Genomic DNA, 18,105 nt, shown 5'->3' with positions numbered 1-18,105 from the left:
CCGGCTTCTCCCAAGCCTGGTATGTATACTCCTAGACCTCCGCCAGAAACAAGGAGAGCTGTAGCCAATTCAACTCAAGAATGTCAGAGCTCCCGCGTGCCAGGATGAAGGCGGGAGGAGCTGGGAGTCAGCCATTCCCCTGGGGCCTCAGCTATGAGACAGGCTGCTACTCCCTTGACCCAGACCCCCAGCTAGTACGGGCTGGGTGAGGGACCCGGGGGCACTTTTTGCGTTTGTGCTGCTGTGATCTGAGAAGCAGACAGAGACGGACAGAGATTGGGAGCAATCATCTTCTGCTTCATTCCCTAAATGCTTGAACTGGCCAGTACTGGGCTGGGCTAAGCCAGACCCAGAACTCCACCCAGGGCTCCCCTGGGCGGCAGGAACCCTGTTCCCTGAGCCACCATCACTGTAGCCTCCCAGGGTCCCCAGCAGCAGGAAGCCAGAGTCAGGGGCCCGAGCTGGGGGATGAACCCAGGTTCTCCAATGGGGGTGCAGGAGTCTTAACCAGCATCTCAGCTGTTAGACCAAAGGCCCACCCCAGGGGTCCAATACTTAGCAGGGGTCCCAGGAGCTCAGTGCTGCTTGGAAACCACAGTCCTGGGAACCCCGAGAGGCAGGGGACAAGGCCTCCTCCAGAGAAACCTGTCCTCCTGTAAGGTGGGGCTGGCCCTGGCAGCTCGCACCACAGGTGCACAGACCTGCACAGGTGCCCGGAAAGCACTAAGGTCATGGCCCCCATGTGGGAACTGGGAAAACGAGAGCTGGGAGCACCTGGAGGCCGCCCACCCTTTACTCAGAGCTGGGGGAATCCAGGCAGGTTGTGTCAAAGGAGGAGTGCACCTGTACGTTAGAGGAGGTGGAGGCTGGCAGAAGGAGATGGTGGGGGTCCGGGCAGAGGGCCTGCGTGGAGATGAGGAATGAGAGGGGCTTGGTCGGGGGGAGTGGTAAGGGGGTTGCCAGGGACTTACCTGCAGGATCTTGCAGCGGTCCGACAGGCAGTCCATGTCGTCACAGGGCTGGTACATGCCCAGGGTCACACAGTTCAGCAAGATCACCAGCATGCTGACACACTCAAACCATGTGCACAGGCAAGTTAAGGGCAAAGCCACCACAGACACGGGCGGGCACTCCAGAACGGAACAGGGTCAACCCCCAAGTCTCCCTAGATCTTAGAGCCAGCCCATCCATGTCAACAGACGGGGCCACCCCCAGCAGCCACCCCCTGACCCCAGCTCCTCCCTCCCCTTAAGGAGAGGACTCCACTTGCAAAGCTGGACACCCCCTCACCTCCCCACCCCTGACCTCTTCCTCCTGTCCCTGCCTCCTCTCTCTGACCACTTCACCCTCCCTCCCCCAGTCTGATGGCAGAGGGCCCTGCTAGGCAGCTGAGATCAGCTAGATCCCAGACCCTGTACCAGGCAAGTGTCTGCAGACCCCAAGCGTCTGCAGCCCGGGGCAGGCCCTCGGCTCACGGGATGTGTGCAGACATTTTGGTGAGAGGATAGTAACAAAGGTTTGGCAGCCTGAGCCACACACAGCATGAACGGGCACAATCAGACTGTGGGGCAGACTTCCAGGCCTCGACACCTGCTTCTGACTGAAGACACCACCCACAACTCTGTCCCCAGAAATGCACGTCAGGAGAAGGGAAGGCAGCTCTGGGGTCGTCAGCACCGGCCAGCGCCAAGTTCCCCCCAGCTGTCAGCTCAGACCTCCCCAGCCACCCCAGGGCCTCTACATGAGCTGTCTCCCAGCACCCTCGGCTTTCATCCCTCCCTCTGAAGCCCCCAGCCTGTCTGCCCTGGCTGGCCTTGCCCTCTCTCCAAGCACCTGTCACTCTTGTCCATTCCCAACACGCTCATCACCAAGGGCAGCTGTGACCTAATGCCAACTGAGCACCACTCGTGTTTGCTGGGTGCACTCTGATACCCTGTGCTGCCCAGCCGTGCCCACCAACCAGACCCCACCAGGAGTGAAGTGCACAGCTCCTGCCTGCGGGGAGAGGAGCCTGGTTTCCATGGCAACAGCCTCTCTCCCACCCCCAGGCCCTTACACACCTTGGGTGCCTTCTTCCCTTGCCCCCGCCCCAGACCCTGACTAGGGCCGGCTCCTTCCTTCCCCCCTGCCACCCCGACCCTGCTGCCACTCTCCCACCAAACCCTGTAATTAATCTCAGTGGCTGCCAGAGCCCCCTTCTCATCTGAGCATCACTCCGGCAGCGGCTTCATCACTAATTAACTTTTCTGAAGTTCAAATGTTCTAATTACCAGCGAACCTCCCCATCCTCCCGCTCCCCCCCTCCTCCTGGCCGCAGCCTCTGCCCCTTCTGCCCTTCCTGCCTGTTTCAAAGTCAAAGTTTACTCAGCGGGGGCTTTCCCCAGGGCCCAGGGCCCAAAGTGCCCCAACTGCTTCCTCCCCAGGGACCTAGGCAGTGCATTGGGAGGAGGGGTCAGCAGACCCATTTCACAGATAAGGAAAACTGGGGTGCAGAGCAATTTAGAGCCTCTTCTGACTATTGGGAAGCACCAAAGCTGAGAGCCACACCTGGCCTGGTGCACCCCGAGGTGAGGTCTGGCCTGCCCCTGCCTTGGACTTCCACGGACCCTCAGGCCAGCCCCAGTCTTTCTCCTGGAGCCTGCGACAGCCTCTCTGAACTTTGAGCTCTGACCTCTGGCTACCCCATGCCACAAGCTGTACCCGCTGTGCCTGATGCTGAGTGAGCCTGCTGCAGGTGCTGCCTCCCTGAGTCCTCACAGCCTCACTTTCAAGAGTAGAAAATAAGGCACAAGGGGTTAGGTCTCTCCAACGCTCCGTACTGGGAAAGGGCAGAGGTGAGATACACCTGTTCTTGTGGTCCCGAAGCTCGTGTGCCACCACTAGACTTTGTCTTACGTGTCTGAGAGGCAGCAAGAGAGACAAGGAGAGCTTCCAGCTGCCAGCTCACACCCCAGATGTCCGCAGCAGCCAGGGTGGGGCTGCAACTGGGAGCTGGAACTCCACCTAGAGACCCAACTACCTGAGCCATCATCCTGACTCACAGGGTCTGTGTTAACAGGGAGCTGGAATCAGGAGCCAGAAGGGTCTCAAATGCAGCCACCCCACAAGATGGTTAGTGAGCTGATGGTGCCCAAGGTCACACTGCCCATGAGCAACACAGGCTGTCACTCTAGGCTGCTACCTCCACACCTCAGCCAGCCTGCCCACAGAGTCCCCGAGGGCATAGCGAGAGCGGCTTTCATCTCCACACCGCTTAGCTCCCAAGATCTCCTGGGCACACACGTACACGCGCTCTGGACCCCAGGAGGCCCGAGGCACAAGGGGGGAATCCCAGATGACAGAGGCCCTTCCGGAACCCAGGAGTTTCAGAAGCTGCTAGAAACCGCATCACGGCCAGGAGTTCGGGGATCAAAGGCACCCGCCTGCCTGCAAGCGGAGACCAACAATGGGCAACAGCGGGACGGCGAGGGAGGCCAGGGCCTGGCCCAGGTCGAATGGGGAGCTTGGCAGGCAAAGCCAACTTCCTGGAACCGTCTGGGGGCCAGCAGGGGCTCCAGGGCTCACTCCACGAAGGCAGTGGGTCTTGGCAGCCACTCCGCCCCCTCGGGCCACCTGCACCCTCCTGGCAGGCTCTGTCAGACGGTAACCTGGCAGGGACCTGCCCAGGCTACCCAGCAGTCCCTGAGCAGACATCCCAGTTGGGGTCTCTGCGTCACAGCTCAGCTGGGAACAGCCACCAGACACTGGAGCCCCCTCAGGCAGCCACCTCAAGGGGTGCAGAGCAGAAAGAGAGGCTCAGCAAAGGTGAGGCCACCAGCCCCACCTCCAGAATGGTCTGGACCTACACACCCCACTCCCCAGCCCCAGACTGCTCCTCATGTCTTCCAAGGTCCCCAGACTTGGGACCCCAGAGAGTTAAGGAGCATCTACTGAGTTACTGCAGCATGCCAAGCAACAGCTTAACAGGACTGATGACAGTAATGGTGGCAAACATTTCTGAAGGGTTCTAGAATGTTCTAAGAGCTGGTTTGCCATGGAGCTTTCTGATCAGCCAGGACAACGTATCTTGTTTAGACTCTATGACCAAAACCGACACAAGCAGCTGAGGAGTCCCTGGAATCCCCAACCCGACAGTCATGAGCTCTTGCCACAGAGCTCTGTCTCTTTGCAACAGGGCCAGGGTCTCACATGTTTTAGTTTTGTTGCAAAGAAAAAGGCACCTGGCCAGGGACGGAGTGAGAGTCCCACACTGGCTTCAGCTGCTGATCACACGAACTCACCTAGAGTAGAAAACAAAGAGACGCCTCCACATGCCCCACCGCCAGACGTCCACTGCACATGTACTGGCTCTCATCCTTTCCAGAACAATCCGTTTAGGTGGACATATGACCTTATGGGAAAGAGGCCAGCTAGGACACCCGCATCCCAAAGCAGAGGACACAGGTTCAATGCCCGGCTGCAGCTCCCAGTTCCAGATTCCTGTTTAACGCAGATCCTGAGGAAGATAGCACTGTTGGCCAAGGTCACTGGGTCCCCACCACCCCTGTGAGAAACCCAGACTGAGTTTCTGGCTTGGACCAGGGCTTTGGGGGCTTGACCCCGGGGTCAGATGCTCTATCTCTTCTGTCTCTCAAATAAATAAATGAAAAATATTAAAGAAAAAAAAAACATTTAGACCTGGATACGATCAGGGTCAGACCAGAACCTCAGCCAAGAGCCCACAGACAGGCATCCCACCAGAAAGACGCTGCTATGGAGGCAACAAACATTGATCCAGGGCCAGGCAGGGGACAGGGGCAGATCAGAGTCACCGCTAGCTTGCTGCCTTTGCATCGGTCACAAACCGCACACTCTGTCACCTGCAGCGCGGAGCCGAGGCACGGAGTAGAGTATTTGCTTTCTTCTCTCACCCACACTGTCTCCGCCTCCCGGGGACCCCAGCCACAGGCATAGGGAGGCCAGTCAGGGGCAGAGATGAGCAAGCATGCTGCCAGCTAGTCTGGCTAGGCCCCTGCTGGGCATCCAGGCCCATCTGGGCATGGTGGCAAAAGCTCCTATGGGGAAGAGCAACGCACAAGGCCATGAGAAGGGAGGCCTGTCCAGGGGTGGGGGAGAACTTGCCACAGGGGGCCCCAGACATGCAGAGGACCAGCAAGAGCTACCCTGCACCCTAAGCACCCTCAAATCTCAAAAGGCCTCAAAGGACAGGGTCACCAGGGCAGCCACCATGCCAGGGGGGCCCTCACACCTGCCAGCTCCCAGATGGAGAGTGGCTGGACAGAGGAGGCAATGCCCAAAGCCAAAGCAAGCCCAGCGGGCCAGCCGCCTCTCCAGGAGCCAGCCAAAGGCCTGCATGGTTACCATAGCGACCACCACCCTCCTCCTGCAGGCCTGGCTGTCAGGTCCCCATGGGGGGAATGAATCGGGTGTGGAGTGGGAGTGCTAGGTTTGGCAGAGGTGTCCAAGTTTGTTTTGATTTCTGTCAAATCTGAAATCTGATCCATTTCTGGGGGGTCTGTCTCTGCTATCTAAATAAACCCAGTGGAGAAAGGGGCTGAGGCTACAACCTCCTACACTGGGAACCAGGGAGCCAGACTGATTCCCCATGGAGGGCCCCTCTGCCCCCAATTACTGAGGACAGGATGCTCAGAGGCCTGAATTTGCCAGTCCCACTTCCCAGTTCATGGGCCTGCCCCATAAGCATCCATGGAGTACCTGCTGCATACCCAGCCTGGGCACCACCCCTGTTCACTCCCCAGTGGTGCTTAAACATGCCCCAGTCCAGGATTACCCAGTGTTGTGTGGCCATGTCACATGTGTTGCAGTTACACAGGCCACTTCTGCATGTCCACTGCGTTCTGGGGCTGGGGGCTGTAAGAGGATACTTGTTGATTCACTCATTCATTCCTTCATTCATTCATGTCACTGAGCCTGGTGGGCAACAGTGTTCAAGCACAGCTAAACACAGACCACCCTGGGACCCAGCAGGGCCACCCTGAGCAAGAGCTCAGGAGAAACCTCAGTCCCCAGGCAGGCACAGTCCAGAACATTTCTGGCTGTATCCTCGGTAATTGTGCCCTACCTCCCCAAAACCCAGCCACAAGTCAAGGATCCGCCAACAAGGGGCCTAGAAGGGATTCCACCAGGAGGCTGGCTCCCAGAGCACATCTACACCTACAGGCATGTCTAGCCGTCCCCACTTAGCCAGGTCAGGAGCTGGCCTCCGGGGGGATCAGGCCAGGCATGGGGATGGATGGATGGATGGATGGATGGATGGATAGATGGGTGGGTGGGTGGGTGGATGGATGGATGAATGGATGGATGGATGGATGGATGGATGGATGGATGGGTGGGTGGATAGATGGGTGGATGGATGGATGGATGGATGGATGGATGGATGGATGGATGGATAGATGGATGGATGGATGAATGGATGGATGGATGGATGGATGGATGGATGGATGGATGGATGGATGGATAGATGGGTGGGTGGATGGGTGGGTGGATGGATGGATGGATGGATGGATGGATGGATGGATGGATGGATGGATAGATGGATGGATGGATGGGTGGATGGATGGATAGATGGGTGGGTGGATGGGTGGGTGGATGGATGGATGGATGGATGGATGGATGGATGGATGGATGGGTGGATGGATGGATGGATGGATGGATAGATGGGTGGGTGGATGGATGGGTGGATGGATGGGTGGATGGGTGGATAGATGGGTGGGTGGATGGATGGATGGATGGATGGATGGATGGATGGATGGATGGATAGATGGATGGATGGATGAATGGATGGATGGGTGGATGGATGGATAGATGGATGGATGGATGGATGGAAGGATGGATGGATGGATGGATGGATGGATGGATGGATGGATGGGTGAATGGATAGATGGGTGTATGCATACATAATTGAATGGATGGACCAATAAGTGGATGATGGGCAGATGAATGGATAAGTGGATACATGGATAGATAAATGAACAATTGCATAGATGGATGGCTAGATGAATAATTGAATGGATGAATGGAAAGATGGATGGAGGGAGAGGAAGAAGGGAGGGTTGTCTAGGTGGGTGGAGGGATAGATGAGTAGAAGAGGCACTTGAGGGTGGGTAGGAGCCAGGATAGATGGGTGAGTGGCTGTGGGGGAAACACAGGGTGGGTGGCACAGGGGAAGAGAGCTGGGAACATGATCCCTGGTGAACAACAGCTGCAGATTCACACGCATATCTGTGTGAGCTCAAGTGGGGACGCAGCACCCACCTCTCCTCCTATAGAGACGCCCACTCAGACTCAGGCCCCACCCCCACCCCAATCCACACTCCCACTGAACTCAGAGCCCCAGGCCTGCGTTTCTCAGTCACCACACCACTGGGCCAGGTCACCCTTGAGGAGGGGGTACTGGGGCGTCCTGGGCCTTGGAGGATGCTGGGCTCCTCACGTTGTGACAGCCAAGTAACAGCTCAGTCACTGCCAAGCATCCCACTAACAGGGGCAAAACACCCTCTCCTGAAACCACAGGCATGACCCTACTTTCTCCAACCCAGTCCTTCAGAGGAAGAAGAGAAGACAGACAGCAAGGACGTCTGGGGCCACCGGACTTACACCTGCCGAGACTGCCTGGAGCCTGGAGCCACACTGACTGCCTCGCGGCAGCACAGGCAAACTCTACCAAGAAAAGCTGGGCAGCCTGGGCACTCCCCCTATCCTGTACTGTCCAGCTGCACTCCATCCAGCATCCCTAGCTCCTCTGTTCCAACTTGACGACATCCAATCAGGTCTACCCCCACCCCAGCCCCTCGTCTTGTCGGGTGGGTCCCATCACAAGCTGGCTTGGCTGCCAGCAAGGAGGGAAGCAGCTCCCGATCCATCCCACTCTCCAGGATCTGGAACCCAAATATCATGTCCTCTCCACACTCCAGGTTGCCATCAGCATCCTTGGGGACCCCAAACTTAGCTAAACCCTTGATCCAGTCACTTTCCGCCCCTCCTCCTTCCCCAGGCTGTTGTGGTCCTCCCAGTTGGGACCAGTGGACCACTCTGGCCTCCCTGTGCCCCCTAAGGATCACTCTGCTGAATTCACACTGGGGACTCAGTTGGCCAGCCGGGGTCAGCTCTGAGCTTCCAGATCTGCTGAGCTATGACCCTACCCAAGCTGGCAGCATAGCCCAGGGTTTACATCACCAGGGGTCAGAACACTGCCCCACACAGAGCTGCTGAGCCTCCCCACGTGGGCACTGAGTCAGTCAATGACCTGTCAAGAGCAGTGGCAGCAGCGATTCTCAGACACACTAAACCCCCGATTGCTCTCAGCACCCTTGCCCAGGACGGCCTTTTGTAACTGCCCCAGAAAACTCCTATTCATGCAGCAAGCCCCAGGTCAGACAACCCCTCCTCCTGGTGGGCTTCACCAACATGCCCAGGCTGGGTCAGAGGAGACATCTCCCAGCTGCCCTGCCTTTCCCACAGGAAGCCCCAACCAAAGCCCCTGAGGATGCCCTGGGGGTCAGCCCCACCTCCCAGCCTGGAGAGCCTCCCCTAGAGCACAGAACTCACTTTGGCCATCATCCTCGGGAGATGGTGGTCCGTGCTAACTTTTATTTCTGAGAAAAACAACCTTTCCATACCAGATGGAGGGGAGCGGACAATTTCCCACACACGCGGCTGCTTCCAGCGATGCCTGCTGCCTGTCTGGACAGTCCATCAGGATGAGGCTGGAGGAGGAGGGGACCTGTCCCCTCCCAAGGACCCCCTTCCCTCACAGCCTGTGGGAGAAGCCTTGCCAGCCATAAACAACCAGCCCTCAGTGCAGGTGCAGGGCAGGAAAAGATTGACAGAGGGGTGGCTGGTCAGATCGAGGAGGAGCCCCCCGAGGGTCCTAGAGGCCTTGATTCTGCAGCGCCAGCACCAAGGCAGCCTGCCCAGAGGACTAAATGACCAGGACTAAATGACCAGGGAAGGGGCTGCAGGTGACCCCATTACTGCCACACCACATCCCCACAGCTGTCACCCACCCACCCCCTGCCAGTCTGCATACTTCTAGGGATGTCACAGACCCACACTGGGTCTCTCAGACCATGACTAGGACCATGGGTCCAGCTGCCCTGCTGCCCAGGCAGCATCCATCAGCCCCAGCATTCACACAGCTGCCTCCTGACACCTATTGGTCACCCAACACCCACCCTAAGCACTCTCCTCTGACCCCCAGTGTCTCTGTGGTACCGCTGGGCCCAGCGAGGAAGCAGAAGCCGAGGGACAAGGCAGGGGATGGGTGAAATCCAGGGCCACAGCAGCCACAGGTGCACTGAGTGTGGAGCCCACCCCAAGCAGGCCAGCAGGGGCCTGGCCACCCAGGAAGTCCCTCACTGCCTGCTCCCCCATCCTGCAGACAGGGAGACCGAGGGCACCCAGTGGGGATGATCGGCCCAAGGTCGTGGGGCGGTTGGCAGCTCCTGGTTCCCAGCCAGACTGGCGCAGGCACCCTGGCTCCCCCCAGCAACAAGGAGGCCTTCACAGCCCACTGGCTGCCCCAGCACGCATGGCTGCTTCCCACTGCCGCAGGAGCCCAGCTCAGCCGCTGGCAGGCTGGAAGGGAGGGGCTGCCAATGCCTCCAGGGATGGCCAGGGGAGAGGCTGCCGCAAGGAGTACGGGGGACCATCAAGCCACCCCTTCCCGTCTTGGGTGACAGTGGTGTCCTGGATAAAAGCCGGGCCTGGGGACCCACAGAAAGCAGGGTTCATTCCAACCTTTCCAGCCATGTCCTAGCTGTGCAACTACTGGGTCAAAGTTCATCTCTCTGCACCTTGCTAACCCCACCAGTAAAACGAATCACCCTGCCGGGGTGGCTTTAAGGGTTAAAGGTGGTGAAGGGCAGAGCAATGGGAGCAGAAAGTGCCAGCTGCCGACTGTCCCTCCCCTTCTCTGTGCTGGACACGTCACAGTATTTTTCATCTCCCCATCCCAGAGATGAGAAGATTGAGGGTGAGGACACACAGCCAGACACACTCCCAAGAAAGGGTGAAAGACAGGCTTCCAATGGATTGGTCAGGGCTGCCAGGGTCCACCCACTGGAGGATGCTGTGATTGATTAGCAATGTCTTCAATGGCCAGGACACCGATGACAAAGTGCACCCCAATCCACCCAGGTAACAGATATCAAATCTGATCGTCCCGGAAACAATGTGCTCCTGAGGTGTTACATTCTATCCAAGGACCTGTCACGGAGGTTTTATTGAATCTGCTGGCAGCAGTGTTTACTCAGCTGTACGTGCACACCCTGGTCACCCCTCAGGCTCAGGCCAGCACAGCGAGAACGGCGTATGTGGCTGCTTTTCTGGTCTCCTGTGCCATGTCACCCTGTGCACGGGCAAGCACCACCCCCGTGGCACAGGTGGGGCTCAGAGCACCTCAGAAAGCGGCCCTGGCCAGGCAGAAGCTGAGCTGACACCAGTGAGGGTCGCCACAGCTTGTGGGCGCCTGGTGATTCAGGCATGACTCAGGGCCTGGGCAGGAGCTGAGTCAGGGAGCACCAAGCTTCCCCAAACGGCTGGCTCTGGGCCAGGGGCCCCTGGGCACCAAGGAAGCAGGGAGGGAGGGGGAGATGGGCTGTCAGGGGCCAGGACTCTCCTGCTCACCCAATCCCGATACCCCCAGAGCCCCCACTCCTTTGCAGGTCTTCACAAGCCAGTCCTGTGCCTGATTTGGACACATTGGCCGTACTCAGGGGACCACAGCAATGAAGGGAGCATTATCAGTACCACCTGCCCAGGGACCAGGGACATTGGAATGCCCTGCTATGGGAAAAGCATGCCAAACCTGCCCCACCCCGTGCCAACAGGCAGACCTCAACCCCCAGAGCACCTGCAACACTCCCGTCTCAAACCCCAACCCCCCACACACCAAACTTCCTCCACAAGGCTCTGCCCGCACCCACCCAGGACCCCTAAGGACGCCAAGATCTCCTCCCCTGCCTTTCTCCTGCCTTCCCAGCTCAGCTGCACCCCCTCAGCCCTGCAGCCATCCATTCGATGACCCCAGAAACCCAGTTCAACCGCCAAACCCTAGGCTCACTCTGCAGTCTCTGGCAGATCAGCATGTGATCATCGCTGAGACTTCAACCTTCACCTTCCCAGTCTGACAGCCAGCACCTGACTCTCAGACCTGAACTCCCCTCCCCCACACGCCCTCCAGGCAGCCTGGGATGTGGGGAGAGGAGCCTGCAGGTACTCAAGCCCCTCCTGTGCCAGCCCAACCGCAGGCCCCAAGGGGTCTGCTGGGGTACCTGACTTCGCCAAGCAGGCAGCCATCTACTCCCCATAAGATCATATGCAGCATATGGGAATTCAGACCGGCTAGTCTATCAAGGAGTAACCCCTGGACCAGCTCTGCACCTGCCGCCAGACCAGAGCAGGACCACCAGCCACCCTGACCAGCAGCCACTCTGAGGGCCACATGGCACCTGGGGAGCAGAGCCAGACCTGATCCATCATCCTGCCTCTGCCAGCCCCTGCCTCAACACTCCTGGTCACACACGGCAGGCCCCTAGAGTCTCCCCACCTTGCCCACCATCCCCAGGCAGGGGTTCCCTGGCACTGAGTCTCAGGGAGTGGGGGAATTCGGGCACTGGCTGTGCCTGAGACCCACCTCCCTCCGGGCCCCCTGGCTTCTGAGAGTCAGCAAGCAGGGGCTCAGCAGCAACACTGGAGCTGGGGTGCTGCTGAGCCCCAACCTGGCCAGTGTTCCCGGCCCCCTCTCCCCCACCTCACCAGCATCCCTGCTCTGGTGGCTGGATCATCACCACTCCTGCCTGTCCCAGGAGGAAACTCGAGCCCAGCACTCTGCTCCCATGCACCAGGCCCCCTGCTCAGCACCGGCCACCGGCCACCACTGGCTGCTGCTGTGGCCGTCACCCAGCTCAGCTGAGCAGCCTTAGTTCCACCGCAGCGCCCCTGCTTTGAGCCCTGGGCCAGCTCTGCACTGCCCTGGAGACAGCCCAGCTGTTCCCAAACCCTTCACCTCCCTGCCCTGCCCTTGCCCGCCAGCCCCTTCTCCCATGCAGGGCTCAGTCATACACACCCAGCCTTCTCTAGAACGCCACTGGCACCCTACATGGGAGTGCCAGGGTGAGTTCTGCTCTGCTTCCAGCCTAGCTTCCTGCCTCTGCTCCTGCCAAGCAAGCAGCAGTTACCAGCCCAAGTGCTAAGTTCCTGCCACCTGCACGGGAGACCTGGATGGAAACCCTGGCTCTCAGCTTCAGCCTGGGCCAGCCTCAGGTGTTGCAGGCACGAGAGGGGTGGGGAGAGGAAATCAGCACACAGACGACCCCCCTCTCTCTATCTCCATTCCTCCCTCCCTTTCACTTTGTCTTTTTTAAATAATTCACAAATCTTGAAATTCACACCCAGATGTGCCAACAAGGAGACAGCCTGAGAGAGAATCACAGAGGGCTTATGAGGGAAGGAGACACCACAGCTGAGATCTGCAAGACCTGGTCGGAATAGGGAAAGAGAAAGTGCTTCAAGCCGAGAGGGAACGGGACAAAAGGTCCTGAGGCCTGGGGGAGGGGAGTGGTGAGGAAGGGCTGGGTGCACCCACTCAGGGCAGACTGGGTCAGGACCCAGCTCTAAGCCTCCAGGGAACTCAACAGTGATATTCAAGGGTTGAACACGGCCAGTCTCCCCTGTGCTTGGAAACAGCTCCCTGCAGCAACAGTGTCACACAGGCCCCACAGCCAGAGGCAGAACTGGGGGTGTCTCCAAGCCAGCTGGCCTGGGCTCACCTTTCTACTGTCCCCCACAAGACGAGGCAGCACAATACCTGGCCATAGGCAGCCACCTCTACCTGGTACTCTCTGGCTCTCAGAGCCACTAGCAAGCAGCCCCCACGCTGGGTGAACGCCCCAGGCTCACCCAGTCTGTACCACCTGACACACCTGGATGGAAAGAATCCAAGCAACAGTGGTGGGAACAGGAAACCAAGGCCTCTCAGCAGGGGGCCAGCTCCTGTCACCTGTGTGGCCACTGGCACCATACAGCCCCCAACCGAGCCCAGCCCCCAAAGGATATGGGTTGCAGACCATCTTGATGCACCAGTTCCGGGGGCTGGTGGTCTGGCGCAGGCAGAAGAAGGCCACCGGAGCCAGGTCTGGGTGCGGGACGTCAGGGTCAGCTCCCTCTGGGGGCTCCTCCAAGCCCGGAGGGGAGGGAGGGGGGCTGCGAGGCCTCGGCTGCTCCGTGACTTCTGGCTCAGCGGCCGGGGCCGCGGAAGAGGAGGGCGGCAGGGCACTCTCCGCCATGTCAGCGCTGAGCAGGGAACTCTGGGGAGAGAGACATGGGATGCGTGACAAGGGGCAGGTCTGGCCCACTCCTCACTCCCGGTGGGGACAGGGCTGAGGCAACCCAGGCTGTAGAATTAGCCACAAGGGGGAATCCACTTCCAAACTAGTGGTAGTAGTAGTTCTGGTCAACCTGGGTGAGCCCCAGTTTTAACAAATGAAGAACTGAGGGGAAGAAGAAAGCCTTTCTGGAATGATCTAGAATGATCCTGTAATAGTCTTATTCTTTTTCCAGCTAGAGTCGTGTGTCAACTGCATCCTCAAAAACAATAAAAACGTACAAGGAAGGAAAGCAAAGTTGCTACAGACGGACATCAGCAGGGTACAGAGTGACAGAGACGAAGCTGGGGTGCTGTGGGGTCAGTGCCAGGAGACCCCGCAAGCTGAAAAGAAATTACTGTAGGCTTCCCCAAGGGAGTGGGACCTGAACCAAGAGCCACAGCTCAGCCTCCAGCTCACAGACCTGCAGCCCACTGCTGCACGGAGCTGAGACAGCTGAACTGCGGCCTGGAGGGTACAGGGCAGTCAAGGGCAGCAAAGCCAGAGCTGCAGGAACAGCCGCCTTCCTGCTCTGTCCCCCGGGCAGCTACATGGAACCCTGTGCCTGCTCTACTTTTCCAACTTGGAATTCTTAATTCCATTTGAAGTGGCCCCAGGTTTCCACCTTGTCCTGAGGCTTGCAAACCACACAACCAGTTCTGACTCCCACTCAGTGGGGCTATCATGCCCATTAGACAGATGGACACATTAAAGCCCAGAGAAGGGAGTGGCCTCACGCAACCACAGCCTGAGCCAAGTGCCAAACCAGGTGTTGCCGAAAGCCTGAAGCTGTTGGCTTCCCCAAGCTGACCACAGCAGTGTGCAGAGACGACAGTCACTCCAGCCTCATCTGCTAGGGGACCCTGGGCTCCAGAACCCCAACAATGCTGGGCTGGGTAGCGGGAGTGCCCGTGAGGCCTGGTACCCTGATGCCCACCTGGTTGAGCGGCCCGGAACTGGTGTACACTGGGCTGTTGCTTTGGCTGCCCAGAACCAAGAGGTGGGAAATGGCACTTCCTGCCACTCCGTCCACTGGCCAGGAAGCCAGGGGATTCTCCTGAGTTTAAGATTTTGTTCATGGTCCCCAAAAGCCAGCCGCAGCCTTACATAAGCTCCCAGCACCGTGGCCACCACGTGTCAATCACCCCTGGCCTCTGACATCCTCCCCAGGCAGCTCGGCCTCAGGGGCCACCACTGGCCACTTGTTCCAGCTACAGTGGACCTCCTCGGCCTTCCTTCCAGCCGCTCGAGCCCTCCCTCTGCTGCAAGAGACCATGTGTGTGTTCCATAGATTTACACTATTTGCAGAGTGCAAGCAGGCGCTGTGCCGTTTGAGCCAGCCAATTCACTTCTCCCCTCTCCTTCTGCGTCTCCATGGCTCTCACCACCATCAAACACATCCTCTACATCCTACATTTCTACCTGGATGACCCAGGTGCCTGTCCAACCTGGGACTACAGGAGAACATGGACTGTGGGTTCACTCATGGCTGGGAACAGTGTGTGGAACATACCAAGCACCCAAGAAGTGTTTGCAAAATAAATAAAACACAAAAAGGTGTTGGAAGATAAATAAGTCAGTGAGAGAGGTAGGGGTGAAGAGAACTAACCCACTCTCCTAACCCACCTCAAGGAAGGGACACTGGTGTGAGAAACAGCCAGAACAGAAGGCACCAGCCTAGGCTGCCTGCTGGGAGGGACTTCCGGTACAAAGAACAGCACCTGTGCAGGCTGGGAGAACGGCACCTGCTCGGTGCATTTGGGAAACAAAAACACAGACAGTATGACTGAGTCTGGGTGAGGCTGGGGAGCGTCACAGTCTCCACGCAAGTCCAGGAGAAGCCACAGGACCGGGGTGGGAGCTAAAGGAGGGGTGCAGGAGTCAGGCCTGGGGAACGGAGAAGGGACAGGGCCACAGCAGGGAGGGCGGGAGGAGCCAGAGTGGAGAGCTGACCGCCCCTGCAGCAGGGAGAAGGGGTAGACTGTAGATCTACCAGTCAGAAGCGATTGGCCCTGTGCTGGTTCCACAGCCACACAGAGCAACCCAGGCCCCAGGGGCCACACACAGAACTGTTGCTTCATCCCAGCTCTGCCCACCTTAGAGCAACTTGCAACTGCCTCTCTTGTCCCCATGTTCCTGTCCTCTGTCCTCACCTCTCCCCTCCACCAGCAGCTCCACTACCCAGCAACCTCGGACCTCTGACCTGCTGCCCAGCAAATGCCCCTGCTGCCTCCCTCTGGCCTACCCTCCACTCGTAAAGCACCCCCCCCAAGCCCAGTCTAGAATCCCCCTTGCATGCCTGTGGCCCAACTACCTGCGTGCCCATGACTGGAAGTTCTTGGGTCCGCTGGGCCTGTCTACAGATGGGAACTCAGAAATGAGACTGCTTGCTTTGTGGGACAGCACCAGTGGGGTCACAGTCAGCCTCCAGGGCTCCGAGTGTGCTCCCTGGACCTAACCCTGATGATCCCTCTCACCCCTGGGTGGTGGGGGAGGGACTCCTGGTCAGGCCCTGTGAGCAGGAGCAGAGCCTGAAGCATCTAGAATACACCACACCCCCTTGTGGGTGCCCCCAGCCTAGTGCAGCCCTAGCTCCTCTCTCTGCAAAGTGAAGCTTCTACAGGCACCTGCCTATCCTCTCCTGGAACCCATGAAGACAACTGTCCAAGTATGCATGGGGCCAGCTGTGCCACGGCCAGGGGCTGCTGGCCCAGCGTTTCCTCTGCCACCACCACTACCACCACCACATCATCATCATCACATGATTGCCACTACCACCAACACCATCACCACCACCACCATCACCATTACCACCACCAACACCATCACCACCATCACATCACCATCATCACCACTATCATCACCATTACCACCAGCATCACCATCATCACCACCATTCCCATTACCATCATCATCACTATCATCACCATCATGAGGCAAAGCTCCAAGGGCTTCATGGCATGATCTGTGTCCCCACGGCCCATGATTCCCCTACCACCCGCATCCTCACTTCAGAGAGCCAGAGGCCAGAACCCAGGGAAGTCTAGAAGTGCCACAGGTCACCCAGCAGCTTCAGGGAAGAACTTCGGTCCCAGCTCAGGTCAGTCCACTCCTGAATCCCAATGTTGAGCCTCGTGGGCATCACCAGGCAGCCCGCAGCTCGTGTTTCACACTGGCCGGCAACTTGGTCACACCTCCGGCAACAAGCACACTAGTCAATGCTAGGAAACTAAGCTGTGATTCACTCTGGCGACATGAGCATCCAGAACTCTCAGAACGTCCCTCAGAGTCCCCCAAAACTCAGAGCCTCAGAGACCAAGCACATTGACCACACAACTGGGGGTCTTCAGATAGCCAGCCTAGAACGTGAGGCCACAGCTGCCCCACGATGACATGGCTGCCTAGAGGGCAGAGCTGAGCGTCACCGCCCACCAAGAGGTGATCCGGGCTCTCAGACCCCTAGGGACTTAGAGGTGTCCCAGAATCATGGGGTCAGAGGCTGAACCTTCAGACAGGAAACCTCAGGAAGGAACAGGCCCTGGGAGGGGCTGGATCCACTGCCACAAACACAGATATCAGATACACATCCAACATCTTAAGCTCTCACTCACACACACACACAATGCAGACACAGGCGCACACACACAATTACACACAGAGAAGGCATAGGTCCTTCCACACACCCAGGACCACGGCACCCACTCCCACATACACACCGAAGCTGAGGCTGCAGCTGGGGGTCCGTGGCTGAGTCAGCGCAGCGTCGGGAAAGCCGCCGCCTCCTGGCAGCTCAGCTCGCACAGCTCGCAGCGAGCCGGCGGCACAGCCCCCAGAGCCCTCCTCTGGCTGCTCCCTCTTCCGCCTGACGGCCCCGCAGATGCCAGCCGACAGCTCGCCTACCCCAGGCCTCGTCTGCCCCAGGCCGCTAGTCACCAGCTCCCTCCACCGGCCGTCCCTCCGATGACAATTCCCAAGGCGACTGCCTCCCGGACAGGACGGAGGCAGGTTTGCACGTAAAGCCAGGATCACCTGGCTGATGCTGCAGGTGCTACAGGACCACGAGCCCCAAGGCCGTTGGGGCCAGGCTGGAGGCAGCAGGTGGCAGCCCCCAGGCCATGAGCATCTGTCAGCAGGTGCCTCAGCCGGGCCTTGGGTCTTACCTTGGCTGACGAACCAGGGGAACTACGCTGGGAGGGATAGGGTTCTGGCAAGAAGAGCACCAGAGTGGGAGCCCAGGTCTCAGCAGGCAGAAGGAGATTCGGGAAGCTTTGCTGGCCAAGGCCACGCACTAATCTCATGTGAAGCCTAGAAGGCAAAGGCACTGCCCCAGTTCTGAAGAAACAGCTGAGTGACTTCCCTACGGGGCCATGACCATGGACTTGGTTGTCTCTATCCCGGCCCGGCCAAGAGCTAAACTGATCCAAGGCTCCGGACCAGAAGGCGGCAGCACAGGCAGCGGGCAGCCGGGGACCTTAAAGCATTCCTCCGGACGACATCACTAGCCACACGGCCCTGGCCGGCATCCAGGAGAAGGTGACAGCCAGCAGCATGGGGCTTCTGAGCACAAAGGGTGGGAGGCAGGACCTTTGCTGCCTGCCTCCAGGAGGCCTGCTGCTCCTCCTCCTCCTTCTCCTCCTCTTCCCTGTGTGCTCCAGCAGCTCCAGGGGCTCCTGGACCAGCTCAGGAGTGCCTGAGCCACCTGCTCGCCACTCCCACACCC

At 58.7% G+C, this 18,105-nt stretch overlaps 1 protein-coding gene across 1 annotated transcript in view; it reads right to left on the bottom strand.

The window, feature by feature from the left end:
* The window catches only part of CACNA1I (calcium voltage-gated channel subunit alpha1 I), a 62,675-nt gene extending 49,368 nt beyond the window's left edge, over positions 1-13,307 (bottom strand). Inside the window, exons 1-2 of the mRNA XM_040986137.1 lie at positions 13,078-13,307; positions 972-1,083 (exon numbers count right to left, since the gene is read on the bottom strand). Of these exons, the coding sequence (XP_040842071.1) occupies positions 972-1,083; positions 13,078-13,307 (342 nt within the window). The remainder of the gene's footprint in view (positions 1-971; positions 1,084-13,077) is intronic.
* Between the last annotated feature and the right edge of the window lie 4,798 nt (positions 13,308-18,105).

Source organism: Ochotona curzoniae, unplaced genomic scaffold (genome assembly GCF_017591425.1).
Source record: "Ochotona curzoniae isolate NIBS_2020 unplaced genomic scaffold, NIBS_Ocur_1.0 contig_1014, whole genome shotgun sequence".
Classification (NCBI taxonomy): domain Eukaryota; kingdom Metazoa; phylum Chordata; class Mammalia; order Lagomorpha; family Ochotonidae; genus Ochotona; species Ochotona curzoniae.
Note: the sequence above shows the minus strand (reverse complement) of the source record. Positions and strands in the feature narration are given on the sequence as shown.